The 17,473-nt window shown below is 47.4% G+C and overlaps 3 protein-coding genes across 5 annotated transcripts in view; all 3 read right to left on the bottom strand.

The window, feature by feature from the left end:
• Nucleotides 1–4,549: 4,549 nt before the first annotated feature.
• Nucleotides 4,550–6,379, bottom strand: LOC114843624 (nuclease EXOG, mitochondrial-like). Its single transcript, XM_029130337.3, is given in 4 exon segments — nt 4,550–5,334; nt 5,337–5,352; nt 5,549–5,877; nt 6,131–6,379. Coding segments are annotated over 3 exon segments (816 nt in total). The 5' UTR covers nt 5,867–5,877; nt 6,131–6,379; the 3' UTR covers nt 4,550–4,852.
• Nucleotides 6,380–10,434: 4,055 nt separating this feature from the next.
• Nucleotides 10,435–12,839, bottom strand: LOC114869554 (endonuclease domain-containing 1 protein-like). Its single transcript, XM_029173873.3, has 3 exons — nt 12,679–12,839; nt 12,152–12,531; nt 10,435–12,069 (listed from the first exon to the last, which is right to left on the bottom strand). The coding sequence occupies exons 2-3, from the start codon at nt 12,482–12,484 to the stop codon at nt 11,614–11,616; spliced, it is 789 nt and encodes a 262-aa protein (XP_029029706.1). The 5' UTR covers nt 12,485–12,531; nt 12,679–12,839; the 3' UTR covers nt 10,435–11,613.
• Nucleotides 12,840–13,175: 336 nt separating this feature from the next.
• The window catches only part of tec (tec protein tyrosine kinase), a 12,493-nt gene continuing 8,195 nt past the window's right edge, over nt 13,176–17,473 (bottom strand). For all 3 annotated transcript variants that reach the window (XM_029171691.3, XM_055513487.1, XM_029171700.3), the window contains 8 exons: nt 15,032–15,165; nt 14,905–14,973; nt 14,669–14,840; nt 14,386–14,602; nt 14,246–14,310; nt 14,058–14,176; nt 13,767–13,924; nt 13,176–13,656 (listed from right to left, as the gene is read on the bottom strand). In XM_029171691.3, coding sequence (XP_029027524.1) covers nt 13,579–13,656; nt 13,767–13,924; nt 14,058–14,176; nt 14,246–14,310; nt 14,386–14,602; nt 14,669–14,840; nt 14,905–14,973; nt 15,032–15,165 — 1,012 coding nt within the window. In that variant the 3' untranslated portion in view covers nt 13,176–13,578. The remainder of the gene's footprint in view (nt 13,657–13,766; nt 13,925–14,057; nt 14,177–14,245; nt 14,311–14,385; nt 14,603–14,668; nt 14,841–14,904; nt 14,974–15,031; nt 15,166–17,473) is intronic.

Genomic DNA, 17,473 nt, shown 5'->3' with positions numbered 1-17,473 from the left:
CAGACTCCGGCTCCTCCTCCTTAATAAAGTGTCAGCAGCATTTGAAGCTGCTACTTCATGGAAATGTTTTGTTCAAAAGGATGAGTTTGATGGAGTAAATTTTACCATGTACCTGTTGGTGATCTCATATGCATAAATTGACTATTAAAACAATCCTTATTAAGGTCCTCCATGTCTGAAAAAGCCAATAAATATCCTCAGCATTTGGGTTTGGTACAGTTCTTCCACTATGTTCCTTACATTTATTCTGCTGTTTAATTTGTTTAACTTTAAATAAGTTTGAACCTATGACTTCCTAAATGTATTATCAAGTTCAGGAAATGTTGAATACAGTATACTCCAGGGCTGTGGCCTCGTAAATACTTTTCACATTTTACTACAAGTTGGTATATATCAAATTTAAATGATAATGTATTAACAGTACAATTAAATGATTTGTTCCTTTTCTGTGTTACGGCATAAAAGAAAATAAATTACTCTTGTACATCGTTCTCTAACCACATTGTTTGAAGAAGCAACTGACCAGCTCCTAGAGAAGTAACGCTGCATGATTATCTTGTGTCTAAGAAAAGTTCACACAGAACGTTTCCCATAAAGCTAATTCACACATTTAAGTGTTTGCATGTTAGGTCTAAAAATAAATGTGTCATAGTCACAAACATAAAGACGTCTCTATGTGTGTGTGAGTGTTTGTTGGAGTAAATTCTACCATGTACGAGAATACTAACCATGTGTTTGTTCTAATCAGTTTTCACATTGAGGCATCACCACCAGCTACAGCACTTATCACCATACTGCTTCTGTTAAATGAAGCTTTTTTTTTTACTGAACTGTGGTATCAACAGTTAGGTCCATCATTTACCTCAGGTCCATAAACATTGGAACATGAACATGACTATTCCCTATATCATGGTTACATGCAAATAAGGCTGTTAAAATTCAAAGCATATCAAACCCACAGATCAGTCTTTCTTATAGTTAGACGATGATAACATGTAAATTTTGAATGTTTAGTTCTATATTTGATTCATGTAGTGATGTTCGTACGCTCCGTCATACTACAACACTACAGAGCTTCTCGCTGTATAGACATGGTCCTAAATGGACGTGGTGGCTCGTTGGGACGGCTCTTAACAGCACAGTCTGATATCACAGACAACTTACATGTAGGTCTATGCTACAAACCAAATAATATAATAACTATAACTGACACATGTTTAAGTGAGCAGTTGCATTTTAGCACATGAATGTGTCTGAACTAATATACAGTAAAAAGAAAAAGCTTTTTTCTACACTGTCTAAAAAAAAACTAAATAAGATCATTTCTATTTGCTAAATGTCAGAGAGGTTTTATTAGATTTTACTGTTCTGTACAGTGTGTAAACATTTGGTTTCAACTGGACATTTGATCATTTTCCTATCTAGTCTGAATGAATCCTCCTGTTAAAGCAGATCAGGGCTTGGTTCAAACTTCAAACATTTCTGAACAGGGGAAGGGCACCAGACGTTTGAATGGAAATACTGATCATGTAATATTCTTTTTTTTCCTGTTAAATATCCTGTCCTGGATGTACAGGATGACATTTTGATTTAAAAATAACAAATAAAAATACGAGGTTTGAGTTCCGAAAACTGTCTGTATCGAGGCTGGTACACTATGTCTGTCCTCTTCGTTTATTTGTTGTCACGGTCTGTCTCAAAATAGCAGACCGTGTTGAGAAAAGGTTGAGGACCCAAAGACAGGAAGAATGGGTTGCAACCCTAACCCAACTAAGGGACGGCTGAAACATAATAAAATATATATAATAACATAATCGGGGTGGCACGGTGGTGCGGTGGGTAGCCTCACAGCTAGAAGGTCCTGGGTTCGATTCCCAGAGGTGGACCAGGTGCCTTTGTGAATGGTTGTTTGTATATGCGATGGACTGGTGACCTGTCCAGGGTGTATTACAACAACAATTACCTATGCTAATGTGTGAACCCTCATGACGCTCTGTGGCTTTCCTAACAATTGCGCAGAAAAAGATTCAAGACTACAGTGACAGTAACATCTGGTGGACAACTGAAAACACAGCAACCTCTAAAGAGTACGAATGAAGCACTGGCACTGCTTCAATCAATCCCATCCATCCATTTTCTATCACTTGTTCCCATGTGGGGTCACGGGGGTGCTGGAGCCTAACCCAGATGGCTGTGGGCGAGAGGCAGGTACACCCTGGACGGGTCGCCAGTCCATCACAGGGCAACACACAGACAGACAACCATTCACACACACACACACACACACACACACACACACACACACACACACACACACACACCTACAGACAATTCAGAGTGACCAATCAACTTAATGCATGTGTTTGGACCGTGGGAGGAAGCCGGAGAACCCACCAGATGTCACTAAAGATACTGTGTTGAAAAGTAAGTAGGTTAAGTAAAGTATAAAATAATAATTTACTTTTAACTTTTTTTAATTAGTAAAAATATATTATTCTATACTCAAATCTCATTGTGGCCTTTTTTGGCCACAAACGCAACAAAAGGGAGTTTTTTGTGTTTTGCCTTCCTTGCAAAAAAATAACAATGCATGAAAATAAATGTCTGTGTTAATTTGTTGCATATGCGGTATCACAGCCCTGTATGACTCAAAAATCACCTTGACACTAAGAATAAAGACAATTTTCAATTGTAAAATAGTTGTATTTTTCCCTAGTGTCACCTATGCACTGAAACTGGCATTTAAATGGTTAATGCTCTAGGGGTAGTCAGACAGGTGGAGGTTGGTACACAGGTAGGGAGAGCCAACAGTACAGACAGGAACCACCTGTAGACGGTTCAAGGCACCATCGGTCGAGTGACCGCGGTCAAATAAGCCGCTGTTTGCTTTTCTGTGGTCAAATGAGCCTTCGCTATTTTCGAGGTGCGTGATTCGTGCGATAGTTACGGTAACAGTGTTGCGATCACCGACAAGAGAGGAAACGCTCAGCAACTGAGGCGACATTAGGATTAATGTCGTAAGAAGACGAAGCAAATTTAAAAAATTTTGGAATTTATAGTGAATGAATTCACTGATGGGAAATCACCATTCATCACCCTTCTTTTACAGTTCTGCTTAGTACTACCTCAACTAATACCACAGCAAATATCAAATACCTTTACTGTAAAGTTTTGGAATAATACATAAATAAACTATCGTACTGTACATTGAATTGGCATCAATACTGTAGCTGTACTTTGACCTTTAATAACTCCTGTTCCTCAAATTGGTACATTATCATTCCTTTACAGTTGTACTTGGTACCTCATTGACTCTCTCACTACTACAGCCAATATCAAATACTTTTACTGTATAGTTTTGGAATAATCCATTACTATGTTTTCGTACAGTACAGTTAATTAAATTTATGTCAATGACCAAATTTGGACCTTTTAAAATAAGTTCTTCCAAATGGAGATTGGATTTCATCACAGTTTCTTCGTAGTTCTACTTAGTTCTTCATATACTACTACCAAACAAAGTATAAGATAATATACATTATTATCTTATACAATATACATACATATACATTTTATGAATAAAGTACTACTCAACTGTAACATGATAAATAAACAGAGCACCAATGAAAAGATTATCATTCCCTATTTAGTACTTCATAGTCTACTACTCCAGTACAGATTTATTTATGTACTATTCCAAAACTATACAATAAAAGTACCTGATATTTGCAGTGGTAGTAGTCCATGAGGTACTAAGAAGAACTGTAAACAAACGGTAATGTACCAATTTGAGGAACAGGAGTTATTGAAGGTCAACGTTCGTCTATTGATTTCAATTCAACGTATAGTATGATAGTTTATTCATGTATTATTCCAAAACTATACAGTAAAAGTATTTGATATTTGCTGTGGTCGTAGTCGAGGTAGTACTAAGCAGAACTGTGAAGGAATAGTGATGTACCAATGTAGAAGTGATTTTTATTCAAATCAAAGTTATAGAACAGAGGCCAATTCCCTTTTTATATTTTCCATCACTGAATATTTTTAAACATTCACCGTAAATTCCATTATTCCTTAAACTTGCTTCGTCTTCTTACGACATTAATCCTAATGTCGCCTCAGTTGCTCATTAGAGTGTCTCCGCTCTTCTCGATGATCGCAACACTGTTACCGTAACTATCGCACGAATCACGCACCTCGAATATAGCGACGGCTCATTTGGCCGTGGTCGACGACCGTAGCAGGAGCTGAGGCCTAAACACCGAACAATAAAAACAGCTGGTGAATCGCAAGACTACTAGTTAAGCCGGCAGAATCAGAACAGACCGGATGAAGACAGGAAGTGCCCAAATAAGACCGGAAATTAGCTTGAATGATAAACACTAAAGGGGATCTGTGACAGCCCTAAAGCCTCGGTATCATTCGCCCATCACTGCTGAAAAGTGAGTTATGGCGAAAAAAGAGGGACATTCAAAGTACACGTGCCAACATGACTTTCTGATTAAGTCATATATGTAGTAATTTGAGACTTTTAGACACAGCTGGTGACACTAATATTTATTAAAGTTGTAAGTTTGGATATTCAGCTGAAGACGGTGTTTGTATTAACGTTAATACATAAACTCATTGAAATATGAGTAAACATGTAAAACCCTAGGTTTAAAGTAGAATTATAGATAATAAACCTCATACAATTCAATAGAATAATCCTAAATTATTAGACTTGTCAGAAGTAACTAATCGTACAGTAATTAAGTGTAACAAATTGGTAAATGTTAAAGAAATTCATGTGTGATTGATGGAGGGAGAAATAATTAACCTTTAGTTTTCTTAATACAATTACAGTCTTTTTTCACTTGAGAGTAAAGATCATCAACAGTTTCAACCATTGGACAAGTTGATGCTGGAAACCTTTGTCTCCATCCTTCAGCTGATCATAGAGTTGTGTTAATGTGTTCGTGGGTAGAATTGGTTTATCAGCTCCATCTTTAAGATTTTCTCCCCAGTACGCGCTCGCTATCCACTTGTTCAGGTTCTCACTGTAACAGCAGAACGCCGACCAGAGCAGTGAAGGTACATTTACCCTTTTGTTGATTGTGTTGCTGACACTGGGCTTTGCTCCAGTTATTACATAGGCTTTAGTGATATTATTACTGTTAACACAGAACCTTTCCACAATACATTTAACACAGGTCTCCATTTTGTTCCAGCTGCCTTGGTTGAAAGATGGAATTTGTGGAACAGCGTTTGTCAGAGTGAATGTTGAGATTTTGTCATCTTCATGATTTGCATATGAAGATGGAAATAAATGACCTCTGTCATATCCGCTTTTTTATAATCAGTGTCACTAGCCTGGTTTTTGTACACTTCAGTTTTAGTGCTGGTCTTTATGTCATTTTTTCATTTTCAAGCTGTAAAAAATAAAAAAATCTGTTAGTTGAACAGTGATAACATTTAATCAATGTAATAAATCTAATAAAAATCACCCAGCAATGTTTTTTCCACCATAATTTCTGAGATTCTTGATGCTATTTCAGACCCACTGTACCTGTGGCTCCATCTTCCAGGGTGTCTGTGGTCTTTTCCCCTTTGCTCCTGTGAACTTGTAAGCAGAAAACACTGGGATCCTGTTCTTGGTGTCATAAAGCGTCACAAACCTCCTCACATTGTTATAAGTCTGACAGATGACTTTGTATCGGTTGTTGTCCTGTATTTTATCATTCTTCACGACGTCTGGAACCTGAGGAGGTTTGTTGTTAAGCAGAAACCCTTCACAGTCTGACATGGACGTTACCACCTCAGATACTGTGGGAGCGATGAACAGGACGCTGAGGAGCAGCAGGAAACACGTCTTTACAGGAGTCATGGTCTCACACTCTGAGAGAAAAGAAACAATCATCACTATTAAGGGGATCTAAACACACCACTCAAAAACACTATCTTTGACTTTCTTTGACATTTGGATCCATGGTTGCTCTTAAGAGGCAGCAGAGGATTTATAGGTTTAGTCAGTTAATCTCTGGTATCAGTTCATGAACAGGAAGTTTTGTCCCCAGACTTTTCCTCTCTTTATGTTCACGTATTAACGTTCATCCTACAGAACAAGTACTCATGAAGAACAGAAACTTACCTTCTCAGGTCCCTTTGAAGATGTTCAACCTGTGTGAAGCCATTTATTGCTCAGTTGCTCAGAGTCAATGAACCTCACACAATAAATGAAACTAATGTGTGAAGGCGTCTGGTTTTATAACTGCTGGGTTGTGGTTCTTCTCTCGTCACACCTACAGTAACTGTTTCCTCTTTTAGTCCCTCCCTTTTCTTAGTTACTTCAAGATCAACAAACACTGGATACTCTTTGTACAATTTGTACAATTATGATCACCATTCTGTTAATTAAAAAGCACCAACACTGACATTTAGGGTGAGGGGGGGCACTGTCCGGGGGACACACCGTCAGCCAGCGGTCGTGCTCCTGGAGGTGTCAACCCCCTTCAGTGCACTTTAGTTCCACACACTCACGTCCAAGCTGGGTTGCAGGGTTCTGGGGTACCTTATCTGCTGCCCTCTGTCTCCCCCGGGTTGGGGGAGTTGGGCGGGGCTCAGGAGGAGCTGCGGTCCCTGCCTGGGGCCACATGGACGGCAGGCCGGAGACCTACCCTCCCCACGAATGTGATCAAGCGAATGGTGTGGGTGCGAGAATAAGATAAGATAAGATAAGATAAGATAAGATAAGATAAGATAAGATAAGATAAGATAAGATAAGATAAGATAAGATAAGATAAGATAAGATAAGATAAGATAAGATAAGATAAGATAAGATAAGATTCTCTCCTTCACACAGCGAGGGTGGATCAGTCTGCTACTGAAGCTGCTCTCCAGAGCAGACAGTGAGTCCTCCAGTGGGTGAGAGTCCTGGTCCATGATGGATGTCAGTTTAGCCAGGACCCTTCTCTCACCACCTCCTGCACCGTGTCCAGAGTGCAGCCCAGGACAGAGCTGGACTTCTTGATGATCCTGTCCAGTCTTTTTCTGTCCCTCACTGTGATGCTGCTGCCCCAGCAGACCACACCGTACAGGATGGCTGATGCCACCACAGAGTCATAGAAGGTCTTCAGGAGTGGCCCACTCACTCCAAAAGACCGCAGTCTCCTCAGCAGGTAGAGTCTGCTCTGACCCTTCCTGTACAGTGCATCCGTGTTATGAGTCCAGTCCAGTTTATTGTTCAGATGCACTCCCAGGTACTTGTAAGAGTCCACTCTCTCAATGTCCCTTCCCTGGATGTGCATCGGTGGGATGACAGCAGGCTGCTGTCTGCGGAAATCCACCACCATCTCCTTCGTTTTCCCTGCATTGATCAGGAGGTGGTTCCGCTGGCACCAGTCCACAAAGTTCTGAGTGAGTCCTCTGTACTCTGCGTCATCATCATCGGTGATCAGTCCGACGATCGCAGAGTCATCAGAGAACTTCTGCAGAACACAGCTGTCCGTGTTGTGTCTGAAGTCTGACGTGTAGAGGGTGAAAAGGAAGGGGGCCAGTACAGTCCCCTGTGGGACCCCACACTGCAGGTCAAAGTGTCAGACACACAGTCCCTGGCTCTCACAAACTGAGGCCTTTTTGTGAGATAGTCCATAATCCACTCCGTCAGATGGAGGTCCACACCAGCCTCCTCCAGTTTGTGTTTCAGAAGCAACGGCTGGATGGTGTTGAAGGCACTGGAGAAGTCAAAGAACATGATCCTCACAGTGCTGCCGGGCTTCTCTAGGTGGGAAAGGGCTCGATGTAGGAGGAAGATGACGGCGTCGTCTGCTCTTATGCCGTGTCGGTAGGCGAACTGCAGCGGGTCCAGGTAGGTTCCCACCGCAGAGCGGAGGTGACCCAGGACCAGTCTCTCCAGTGTCTTCATCAGGTGTGATGTCAGAGCCACTGGTCTGAAGCTGCTGGGGTCTTTGGCGTGCGGTGTCTTGGGCACTGGTACCACGCAGGAGGTCTTCCAGAGCTGTGGTACCACCCTCAGCTTGAGGCTCAGGTTGAGGACATGCTCCATAACTCCACACAGTTCGCCTGCACAGGACTTAAGGAGTCTGGAGCTGATGCCGTCTGGTCCAGCTGCTTTCCTGGCCTTGATCTTCCTGAGCTCACTTCTCACCTGGGTGCTGGAGAAGGATAGGGGTGGAGGGAGTGTCTTAGTGTGGTGTGAAGCGAGGGGTTGAGGAAGTGACTCAGTGTGGTGTGAAGTGAGGGGGTGTGGTTGGTATGCTGCCTGTGTACAACAGGTTTATACACAGGCAGGAGATGCAGGATGTTGTGGTCAGCTCTGCCCAGCGGTGGGAGGGAGGGTGCAGTGTAGGCCTCTTTGGTGTTGGCATAGAATAAGTCCAGGGTTTTGTTGTCTCTGGTGGGGCAGGTCACATACTGGGTGTATGTAGGCAGAGCAGCTGAGGGAGGTGCATGGTTAAAGTCCCCAGAGATCAGGAAGAGGGCCTGTGGGTGCTGTTTGCAGCCTGCTGGTGACTGAGAGCAGGGTCTCAGAAGCTGTGTCAGCGTTAGCGGAGGGTGGGACGTACACAGCAATTATTATAACGTGTGTGAACTCCCGTGGCAGGTAGAATGGCCTCATGCCCACCGCTAACAGCTCAATGTCTCTGTTACACAGCTTCATTTTGACAGTGCAATGTCGTGGCATACACCACCTGGTGTTCACAAACACAGCCAGACCCCCTCCCTTCCTCTTACCGCTGTTCTCCGTTCTGTCCGCACGTAGCAGATGAAAATTGTCCAGTGCGACAGTCGAGTCCGGAATGAGTGACGTCATCCAGGTCTCCGTGAACAGCAGCACGCTGCTCGTTCTGTACTCCAGCTGGTGCCGTGTGAGCGCCGCGAGCTCGTCGATCTTGTTGGGGAGAGATCTCACGTTCCCCATGATGACGGAGGGGACAGCGGGCCTGAAGCGTCTCGTTTTCTCCCGTCGTAGTTTTCCGGCGCGGCGCCCACGTCGGGTCTTCACCAGCACCTCAGCGGTGATCTCGTGTCTGTCTCTGGGCAGAACTACGGCGCTGCGCAGCGCGATCAGCTGCTCCGCGGTGTAAACAATGCGCGCTCTGACCCCGACGCACATCGTAGCTTTAAAAACAGCGTTTGTACTGCGCCAAACTTAGAAAAACTATATAAAAGCTGTGTACAGGTTGTGTACACTAATGTTACTAACAACACACTAGAAAGGTAAACTTAAATAAGTAAAGAAAGTAATAAATAGAAGTAAGAGGACAGGAGCTGTTGTGACCAGCAGGAGAAAAAAAATGTATCTGAGAGTGCATTGGTTCACGTATGATTGACTAGTTTGTTGTGAGAGAGTCTATGGTGTGTGTGTGTGTTGATGTGATGATGTGTGTTGTACGTGTGGGTGGGTGTATGCGTCTGTTTGTGTGAGTTTGCATGCGTGTGGTGCGGTTGAAGTGTGGGGGGTCCGGTTTTCCGCCCGGGGTACGATGATGGTCTGCCTGGGTGGTCTCTTTTCTGCTGACCCCACCAATTGCTGGCCTTGTGCTGCAGGTGTGGTGCAGGGGATGAGGTCGGGCCGATGGGGCCAGTCCACCACCCCTACATGAGCGGAACGGGGCCCACTCTGGGCGCGGGGGCATCTTCATCAGCTTTACTAACCTTGTAGTGGGACTCAACACCTGAGCTCATAAACAGGCTTTAAACCCAATTGTAAGTATTACTGATACTTATCACTACCAAGATCAATAATGTGTAAATATGGGAATTGTGATGTTGTATGTGATGACTTTTATTAAGTAGTATGGAATATGTATAACAATGCATATGTGTATGTATATTATATATGTACAGTATATGTTTGAATGAGTGTGTGCACATACTGTACCTTAACACTATTATTGGTATTAGTATTAATCTCCAAGGTAAACCACACCGATTGTTTGCTTAACTGATTTGCTGTTTTAGCAGCTGCACAGCAGCAGCACCCCCGCACACACACCCTAAAGCAGAAACTTAACGTGTCCACCACAACACAGTAACACCACACATATTTAGGATTAGCTAAATAAAACATTAAATAAACCATTAATCAAGAAGCGTATATATATTTCTTATATACTCCTCTTGCAAAAGCAAAGCTGTCTGCATTTAGTCTAATACATGCTGCTTGTTGAACTGCTGGACAGAACAAAAAAAAGCACCAACACTAAAGTGGTATAAAGTGTAGTCAGAGACATTGAGAGGAAACTAATCATCAGCCCAAATCTCAAATTTGCAGTGACCCAATAAAGTCTCCTCAGCATTTGGGTTTGGTCCAGTTCTTCTGCCACGTCCCTCACATTTATTCTGCTGGTCTGTTTTGTTGTTGTTGACCACAGGGTCAGAGCTGCTCACCTTCATTCAGCAGAAAACCAGTCAGAAGAGTCACAATGAATCCTGCTGCTCAGCAATAAAGATTTATTGAATTATGATCTTTAACAACCTTCAGAAAGGTTTTAACTGAGATTTGAAATTATTTTAATGTCCTTTTGCAGAAGTCTGATGTCTAATATTCTTCACAATTTAAACTTTTCTTACACTACTGATACTTAGACATTGTTGGACACAATACAAACAATTCAAAAATATATTTAATACATATAATTCATCCTATTCATGTGTTTTTAAATAAATTATGTGGCCAGAGGTTCAATGGGAACGTGTGAAAGACACAGAAATGAGCTGAGAGCGTGGGAGACGTGTAGATGTCTGGTTGTGGTGACAAACATTCTGTATGAACAAGGTGCAGGTCCTTGGTTTGGTGGTTGAAGCCAGTGTAGTTGTCATTTATTCTATAAAATGCATCAACTGCACAGGAACCAGAGAACAGCCACAGAGAACGCCTGATCATTACGCATTTTTAATGTCAAGGAAAGATTATTACTGCTCCCAGGGTCAGATGCAGAGGAGGACAGGACAATAAATTTATTAATGAAAGTTTATTAATATTTAAATAAAAACACAGATTTGAGGGATCAGACAGGGAGGAGGCCGACGCCGGTGTCGCGTGTTAACGAGTGACCACGTTAACTGGTGACCGACTGCTGTGGTTGCTCTGAGTTACAGCAGCTGTTTGACGCAGGATGAAAACAACAGAACACAAATACTCTGACGTTTATACTTAAGTAACCACTGTTCATCTACGTTGTCACTTCTTCAGCCAAAGGATCTAATGGACAGTTTGAGTTTTTACGTCAGAGGATGGATTTGAGATGGAGACAGATTTTGGGTCAGATGTTGCTGTGTGTGTATGAAGTGAGTAGGACAGATGTGTAGAAGGCTGATGTGGCACTGGAACAGCAGATGGGCCAGATGTTGGTGCTGGAGGCCCGTCCGTCGGTGCTGCAGAACCCTCGGTGCTCAGCAGGTGAGAGGCGGTGGTGTGGGGACGGCCTGACGTGGATCTGAGTGGGCTCGGCGTCGGGGTGGAGGCTGTGGCTGGTGAAGTGGCCGTCGGGCAGCTGCACGTCTTCTCCACCGGGTAGAAGCTGCTGACGCTGCCGTGCAGAGGACAGCGCGTCCCAGGAAACGCCTCCAACGCCAGGCGTCGGCCCAGTTCTGCCAGAGTCGTGGTCTTTAGGTGCTGGTTCCGGGCCTCATCCGGGACGTTGCTGCTCCAGTGGGCGCCGGCCAGCCACCGGTTCCGGCCGGCGCTGTAGCAGCAGAACGCCGACCACAGAACCGACGGGACGTTGACCCTGCTGCGGAGCCGGCGGCGACGCTGGGCCGAGCGCCCGTCACCACGAAGCCTTCAGTCAGGTTGTTGCTGTTGACGCAGTGTCGGTCCATGAGGCATCTGACGCACGTCTCCATGCGGTTCCAGCTGCCCTTGTTGAGCGACGCTGCTTGTGGGTCGATGTTGGTCAGGGTGAAGGTCGCCGTCTTGTCGGTTCTGTTGAAGCCATAGGAGCTCGGGAACAGGTGGCCTCTGTCGAAGCTCCCGTTGTTCCTGTGGTCCCCGTTTCCAGCCTGGTGGGAGCAGTTCCTGCCTTTGTCCTCCTCCATGTTCTCACCGTTCTCTACGTTCTCCAGCTGGAACGATTCAGGGGTGGTTTAGTGATGCAGCCGCTGAACTCAACCTGCTGTTAACGTGGTGTTTTAGAACGTTACACACCTGAGGTTCTACCTTCCATTTGCTCGCAGGCCTCTTCTTCTCCCACACTCCTCTGTACCTGTTGGCAGAAAACACAGGGATCTTGTTCCTGGTGTCGTACAGCGTCACAAAGCACCTCTTGTTCTTGTACGTCTGGCAGATGGTTTTGTATCGGTTCTGGTCCAGGATTTTCCCGTCCTCCAGAATCCCTGGGATTCGTGGTGGAGTCCTGTCGAGCAGAAACTGGTCACAGGCCGACAGCGACGCCAGCACCTCTGCTGTGGTGGGAGCCGTGGACAGGAGGAAGAGGAGGAGGAGGAGGAGGGCGGGAACGGCCAGGCAGAACCGGGCCATGCTCACGCTGCTCAGGTCCAAACAGCCGCTTTGTGGTGGAGTAGAATCTGTGAAACGTAATGGAGCTCACAACGGGAACCAGAGAGCTGCACCGTCTGCTCAGATCTGCTCTAACACCAGTACACGTGAAGTAAACCAGTGCCCTGCTCCCATCAAACATCCATGGAAGCATTTACAGGTAACGAGTCACTTACCGGCACGACTCCACTCAGGGTTCTGTCCACTAGAAGCAGACGTGGAGAGCAAATGACAGAGAGCAGCGGTGCCACAGACACGAGCCAGAATGAGAGGAACTCGTCCTCGTGGGAGGAGCTTCACGCCTCCAGAGGTCAAAGCAAGGACGCGACTGCCGGCTGATCCCCTTTATGCTGCGGGCTCTTAAATAAACGTTGTTTCCTCAGTCACCTACAAACCTGCAGTCCAGACTGTGATGTACTGATGAATTCAATTTAATGAAGTAACATAAACAAGCGCGTCCCGAGTGTGTGTGTGTGTGTGTGTGTGTGTGTGTGTGTGTTTCCTCTAAAAGAAGGAATCTGTTGCACACATTCAGCACTTTGTGACCAGGAGACAGAGGATGTGTTCACTTTCAGTAGCTGCGTTTGCGTCTCTTTACTGTCTGACACTCGACTCGGCTCAAACCAGGGCTTTAGTGTTGATGCCACAGGAACAGACGACGATCAGCGTCAGATCATAGTTGTAGTATTTTAGTGAGTTGATCCACTCATGTATATTAGTAATATTGTGCAGAATTACAGAGAAAGTTAGAGCTCAAAATAATCATCACATAAATATCTGGTGAGTCAATTTAACCAGCTGAGTCCTCACAAGTAGCGATATGAACTGTGGGCTGAGGATTCGATGGACTCCAGGGAGGGAGAACCGGGCCAGAATCTGGTTCTGAGAGTCCATTATCTGTCACCTTCAAATCACTAACATGAGCAGCAGTTCGTGATGTAGATGCAGCTTTGTTTGAGCCGGTGCTTCGCGTCCGAGTCATCAGATGAAGACACACCAAACAGGACCAGGACCAGGCCCGGTTTAGGAGGTCAGGACGTCAGGAGGTCAGGAAGCAGAAGCGGCTGAGCTGACGGTCAGTTCGGGGCGTCGCCCTCCAGAGCGTCAGCGATCATCATGCTCAGGTTGGAGAACGACGGACGCGCCTCTGGTTTCTGCATGGACAGACAACAGAGCAGTGATCCAAAATGAAACCCGCCTCTGGTTCTGATCCAAACGTAACACGTCCTGCTGCCGCACAGGAGGACCAGCTGCCTTCTCTCACCTCGTCCCAGCACTGCTGCATGATCTCAAAGATGCCATTAGTCGCCAGTTTGGGCCTGTAGAGGCGGTGACCCTGCGTTACCATGGTAACCACCTCGTGGTTCTGGTGCTGTTCAAACGGCATCCGACCCTCGGTGAAGACCTCCCACATCAGCACACCTGCAAACACAAAGCGTGCAGACTGGGTTGAGCAGAGCGCCAGGCCCGAGGCCGAGCAGGATCCTGGTTCTGCTCAGACTCCATCACACTCCTTCTAAAGCTCCAGTTCCGGGGTTCTGAAGCAGTCGCTCACCGTACGACCACACGTCCGACTTGCTGCTGTATTTGCAGAAGTTGAAGACCTCAGGAGGCGACCACTTGACTGGGAACTTGGCGCCCGATGAACTGGTGTACTGGTTGTCCAACACGTACCTACAGAGGAAACAGGCGAGGTGAAGGTGAAGCACTGCGGACCTCGCTCGCCCTCCACCTCTCTCTCACCTGGCCATCCCAAAGTCGGACACCTTCACCACCAGACAGTCGCTCACCAGACAGTTTCTGGCCGCCTTCGGGGGAACGAAGGACAGAGTTCAGAGACGGGTCAGAACCAGAGGGCGGTCTAGGAGCTAGCGGGTCGTTACCAGGTCTCTGTGGATGAAGCCGTGGCGCTCCAGGTGCTCCATGCCCTCGCTCACGTCCAGGCACATGCTCAGCAGGGAGCCCAGGTCCAGCGTGCCGCGCCGCTGCCGCAGGAAGTTGAGCAGGCAGCCGAGCTCCATGAACTCCGTGACGATGTAAATGGGCCTGTGCTGCGTGCAGACGCCGTAGAGCTGCACCAGCTTGGGGTGAGACAGCGTCCTGGAGGAAAGGAGCCCTGGTGACTGCGTCCCTCCACCAACGTTAGCTGCGCGAGCGTCTGCTTACATCATGACCTTGGCCTCCTCCAGGAAGTCCTCCTCGTACATGGCCCCCTCCCTGATGGCCTTGATGGCCACTTTGTGCTGAGCCCTCCACTTGCCCAGTCGGACCAGGCCGAACTGGCCGCTGCCCAGTTCCTTCATGAAGGTCAGCTCGCTGGGGTTGATCTCCCACTTCTCTGCAGAACAGGGGTTCAGTGACACAGAGCGGCGGCCATGAACTTCACAGGGGACAGAACTGACCGTAGCTGAAGCCGGCGGTGGACGGAGCCGACTGTTTCCCTACAGGATACCTCAGCCTGGTTACCAGACCTGGAAGACAGAGGCATGAGACCGCGTCCGTCACAGAGAACGGTCTGAGCCCACTCACCCGCCGCGTTGTGCTTGTGGTAGTCGATCAGGTCCGGAATGCAGCAGAACAAGTGCTTCTCTGCCAGGTAGAAGAAGGTGGGCGTTCCCGGAGTCTCCTTGATGTGGTAATGTTTGATTCCCGAACCTCCATCCCTGCAGAAACACAGGAGAACCCGAGAGCAACCCGTCACAGGAGGACCCAGTGAGCAACCCGTCACAGGAGAACCCAGTGAGCAACCCATCACAGGAGAACCCAGTGAGCAACCCATCACAGGAGGACCCATTTAGCAACCTGTCACAGGAGAACCCAGTGAGAATCACAGGAGAACCCAGTGAGCAACCCGTCACAGGAGAACCCAGTGAGCAACCCATCACAGGAGAACCCAGTGAGCAACCCATAACAGGAGGACCCAGTGAGCAACCCATAACAGGAGGACCCAGTGAGCAACCCATCACAGGAGAACCCAGTGAGCAACCCATCACAGGAGGACCCATTTAGCAACCTGTCACAGGAGAACCCAGTGAGAATCACAGGAGAACCCAGTGAGAATCACAGGAGAACCTCGTGAGCAACCCATCCAAGGAGAACCCAGTGAGCAACCCATAACAGGAGGACCCAGTGAGCAACCCGTCACAGGAGAACCCAGTGAGCAACCCGTCACAGGAGAACCCAGTGAGCAACCCGTCACAGGAGAACCCAGTGAGCAACCCGTCACAGGAGGACCCAGTGAGCAACCCATCACAGGAGAACCCAGTGAGCAACTCGTCACAGGAGGACCCAGTGAGCAACCCGTCACAGGAGAACCCAGTGAGCAACCCGTCACAGGAGGACCCAGTAAGAATATTACTAGAACCCAGTGAGAATCACAAGAGGACCCAGTGAGCAACCCATCTCAGGAGAACCCAGTGAGCAACCCATAACAGGAGGACCCATTTAGCAACCTGTCACAGGAGAACCCAGTGAGAATCACAGGAGAACCCAGTGAGAATCACAGGAGAACCTAGTGAGCAACCCATCCAAGGAGAACCCAGTGAGCAACCCATAACAGGAGGACCCAGTGAGCAACCCGTCACAGGAGAACCCAGTGAGCAACCCTTCACAGGAGGACCCAGTGAGCAACCCATCACAGGAGAACCCAGTGAGCAACTCGTCACAGGAGGACCCAGTGAGCAACCCATCACAGGAAAACCCAGTGAGCAACCCGTCACAGGAGAACCCAGTGAGCAACCCGTCACAGGAGGACCCAGTGAGAATCACAGGAGAACCCAGTGAGAATCACAGGAGGACCCAGTGAGCAACCTGTCACAGGAGGACCCAGTGAGCAACCTGTCACAGGAGGACCCAGTGAGCAACCTGTCACAGGAGGACCCAGTGGGAATCACAGGAGAACCCAGTGAGAATCACAGGAGAACCTAGTGAGAATCACAGGGGAACCCAGTGAGCAACCCATCACAGGAGAACCCAGTGAGAAACCCGTCACAGGAGAACCCAGTGAGCAACCCATCACAGGAGAACCCAGTGAGCAACCCGTCACAGGAGAACCCAGTGAGCAACCCATCACAGGAGAACCCAGTGAGCAACCCAACACAGGAGGACCCATTTAGCAACCTGTCACAGGAGAACCCAGTGAGAATCACAGGAGAACCCAGTGAGAATCACAGGAGAACCTCGTGAGCAACCCATCCAAAGAGAACCCAGTGAGCAACCCATAACAGGAGGACCCAGTGAGCAACCCGTCACAGGAGAACCCAGTGAGCAACCCGTCACAGAAGAACCCAGTGAGCAACCCGTCACAGAAGAACCCAGTGAGCAACCCGTCACAGGAGAACCCAGTGAGCAACCCGTCACAGGAGGACCCAGTGAGCAACCCGTCACAGGAGGACCCAGTGAGCAACCCATCACAGGAGAACCCAGTGAGCAACTCGTCACAGGAGGACCCAGTGAGCAACCCGTCACAGGAGAACCCAGTGAGCAACCCGTCACAGGAGGACCCAGTGAGCAACCCATCACAGGAGAACCCAGTGAGCAACTCGTCACAGGAGAACTCAGTGAGCAACCCATCACAGGAGAACCCAGTGAGAAACCCGTCACAGGAGAACCCAGTGAGCAACCCGTCACAGGAGGACCCAGTGAGCAACCCATCACAGGAGAACCCAGTGAGCAACTCGTCACAGGAGAACCCAGTGAGCAACCTGTCACAGGTGAACCCAGTGAGGAACCTGTCACAAGAGAACCCAGTGAGAATCACAGAAGAAGCCAGTGAGCAACCCGTCACAGGAGATCCCAGTGAGCAACCCGTCACAGGAGAACCCAGTGAGAATCGCAGGAGAACCCAGTGAGCAACCTGTCACAGGAGAACTCAGTGAGCAACCCATTACATGAGAACCCAGTGAGCAACCCGTCACAGGAGAACCCAGTGAGCAACCCGTCACAGGAGGACCCAGTGAGCAACCCGTCACA

The sequence above is a fragment of the Betta splendens genome, chromosome 2 (assembly GCF_900634795.4).
Source record: "Betta splendens chromosome 2, fBetSpl5.4, whole genome shotgun sequence".
NCBI classification, from domain to species: Eukaryota; Metazoa; Chordata; class Actinopteri; order Anabantiformes; family Osphronemidae; genus Betta; species Betta splendens.
The sequence above is the reverse complement of the archived record's forward strand: the minus strand, read 5'-3'. Positions and strand labels throughout refer to the sequence as shown.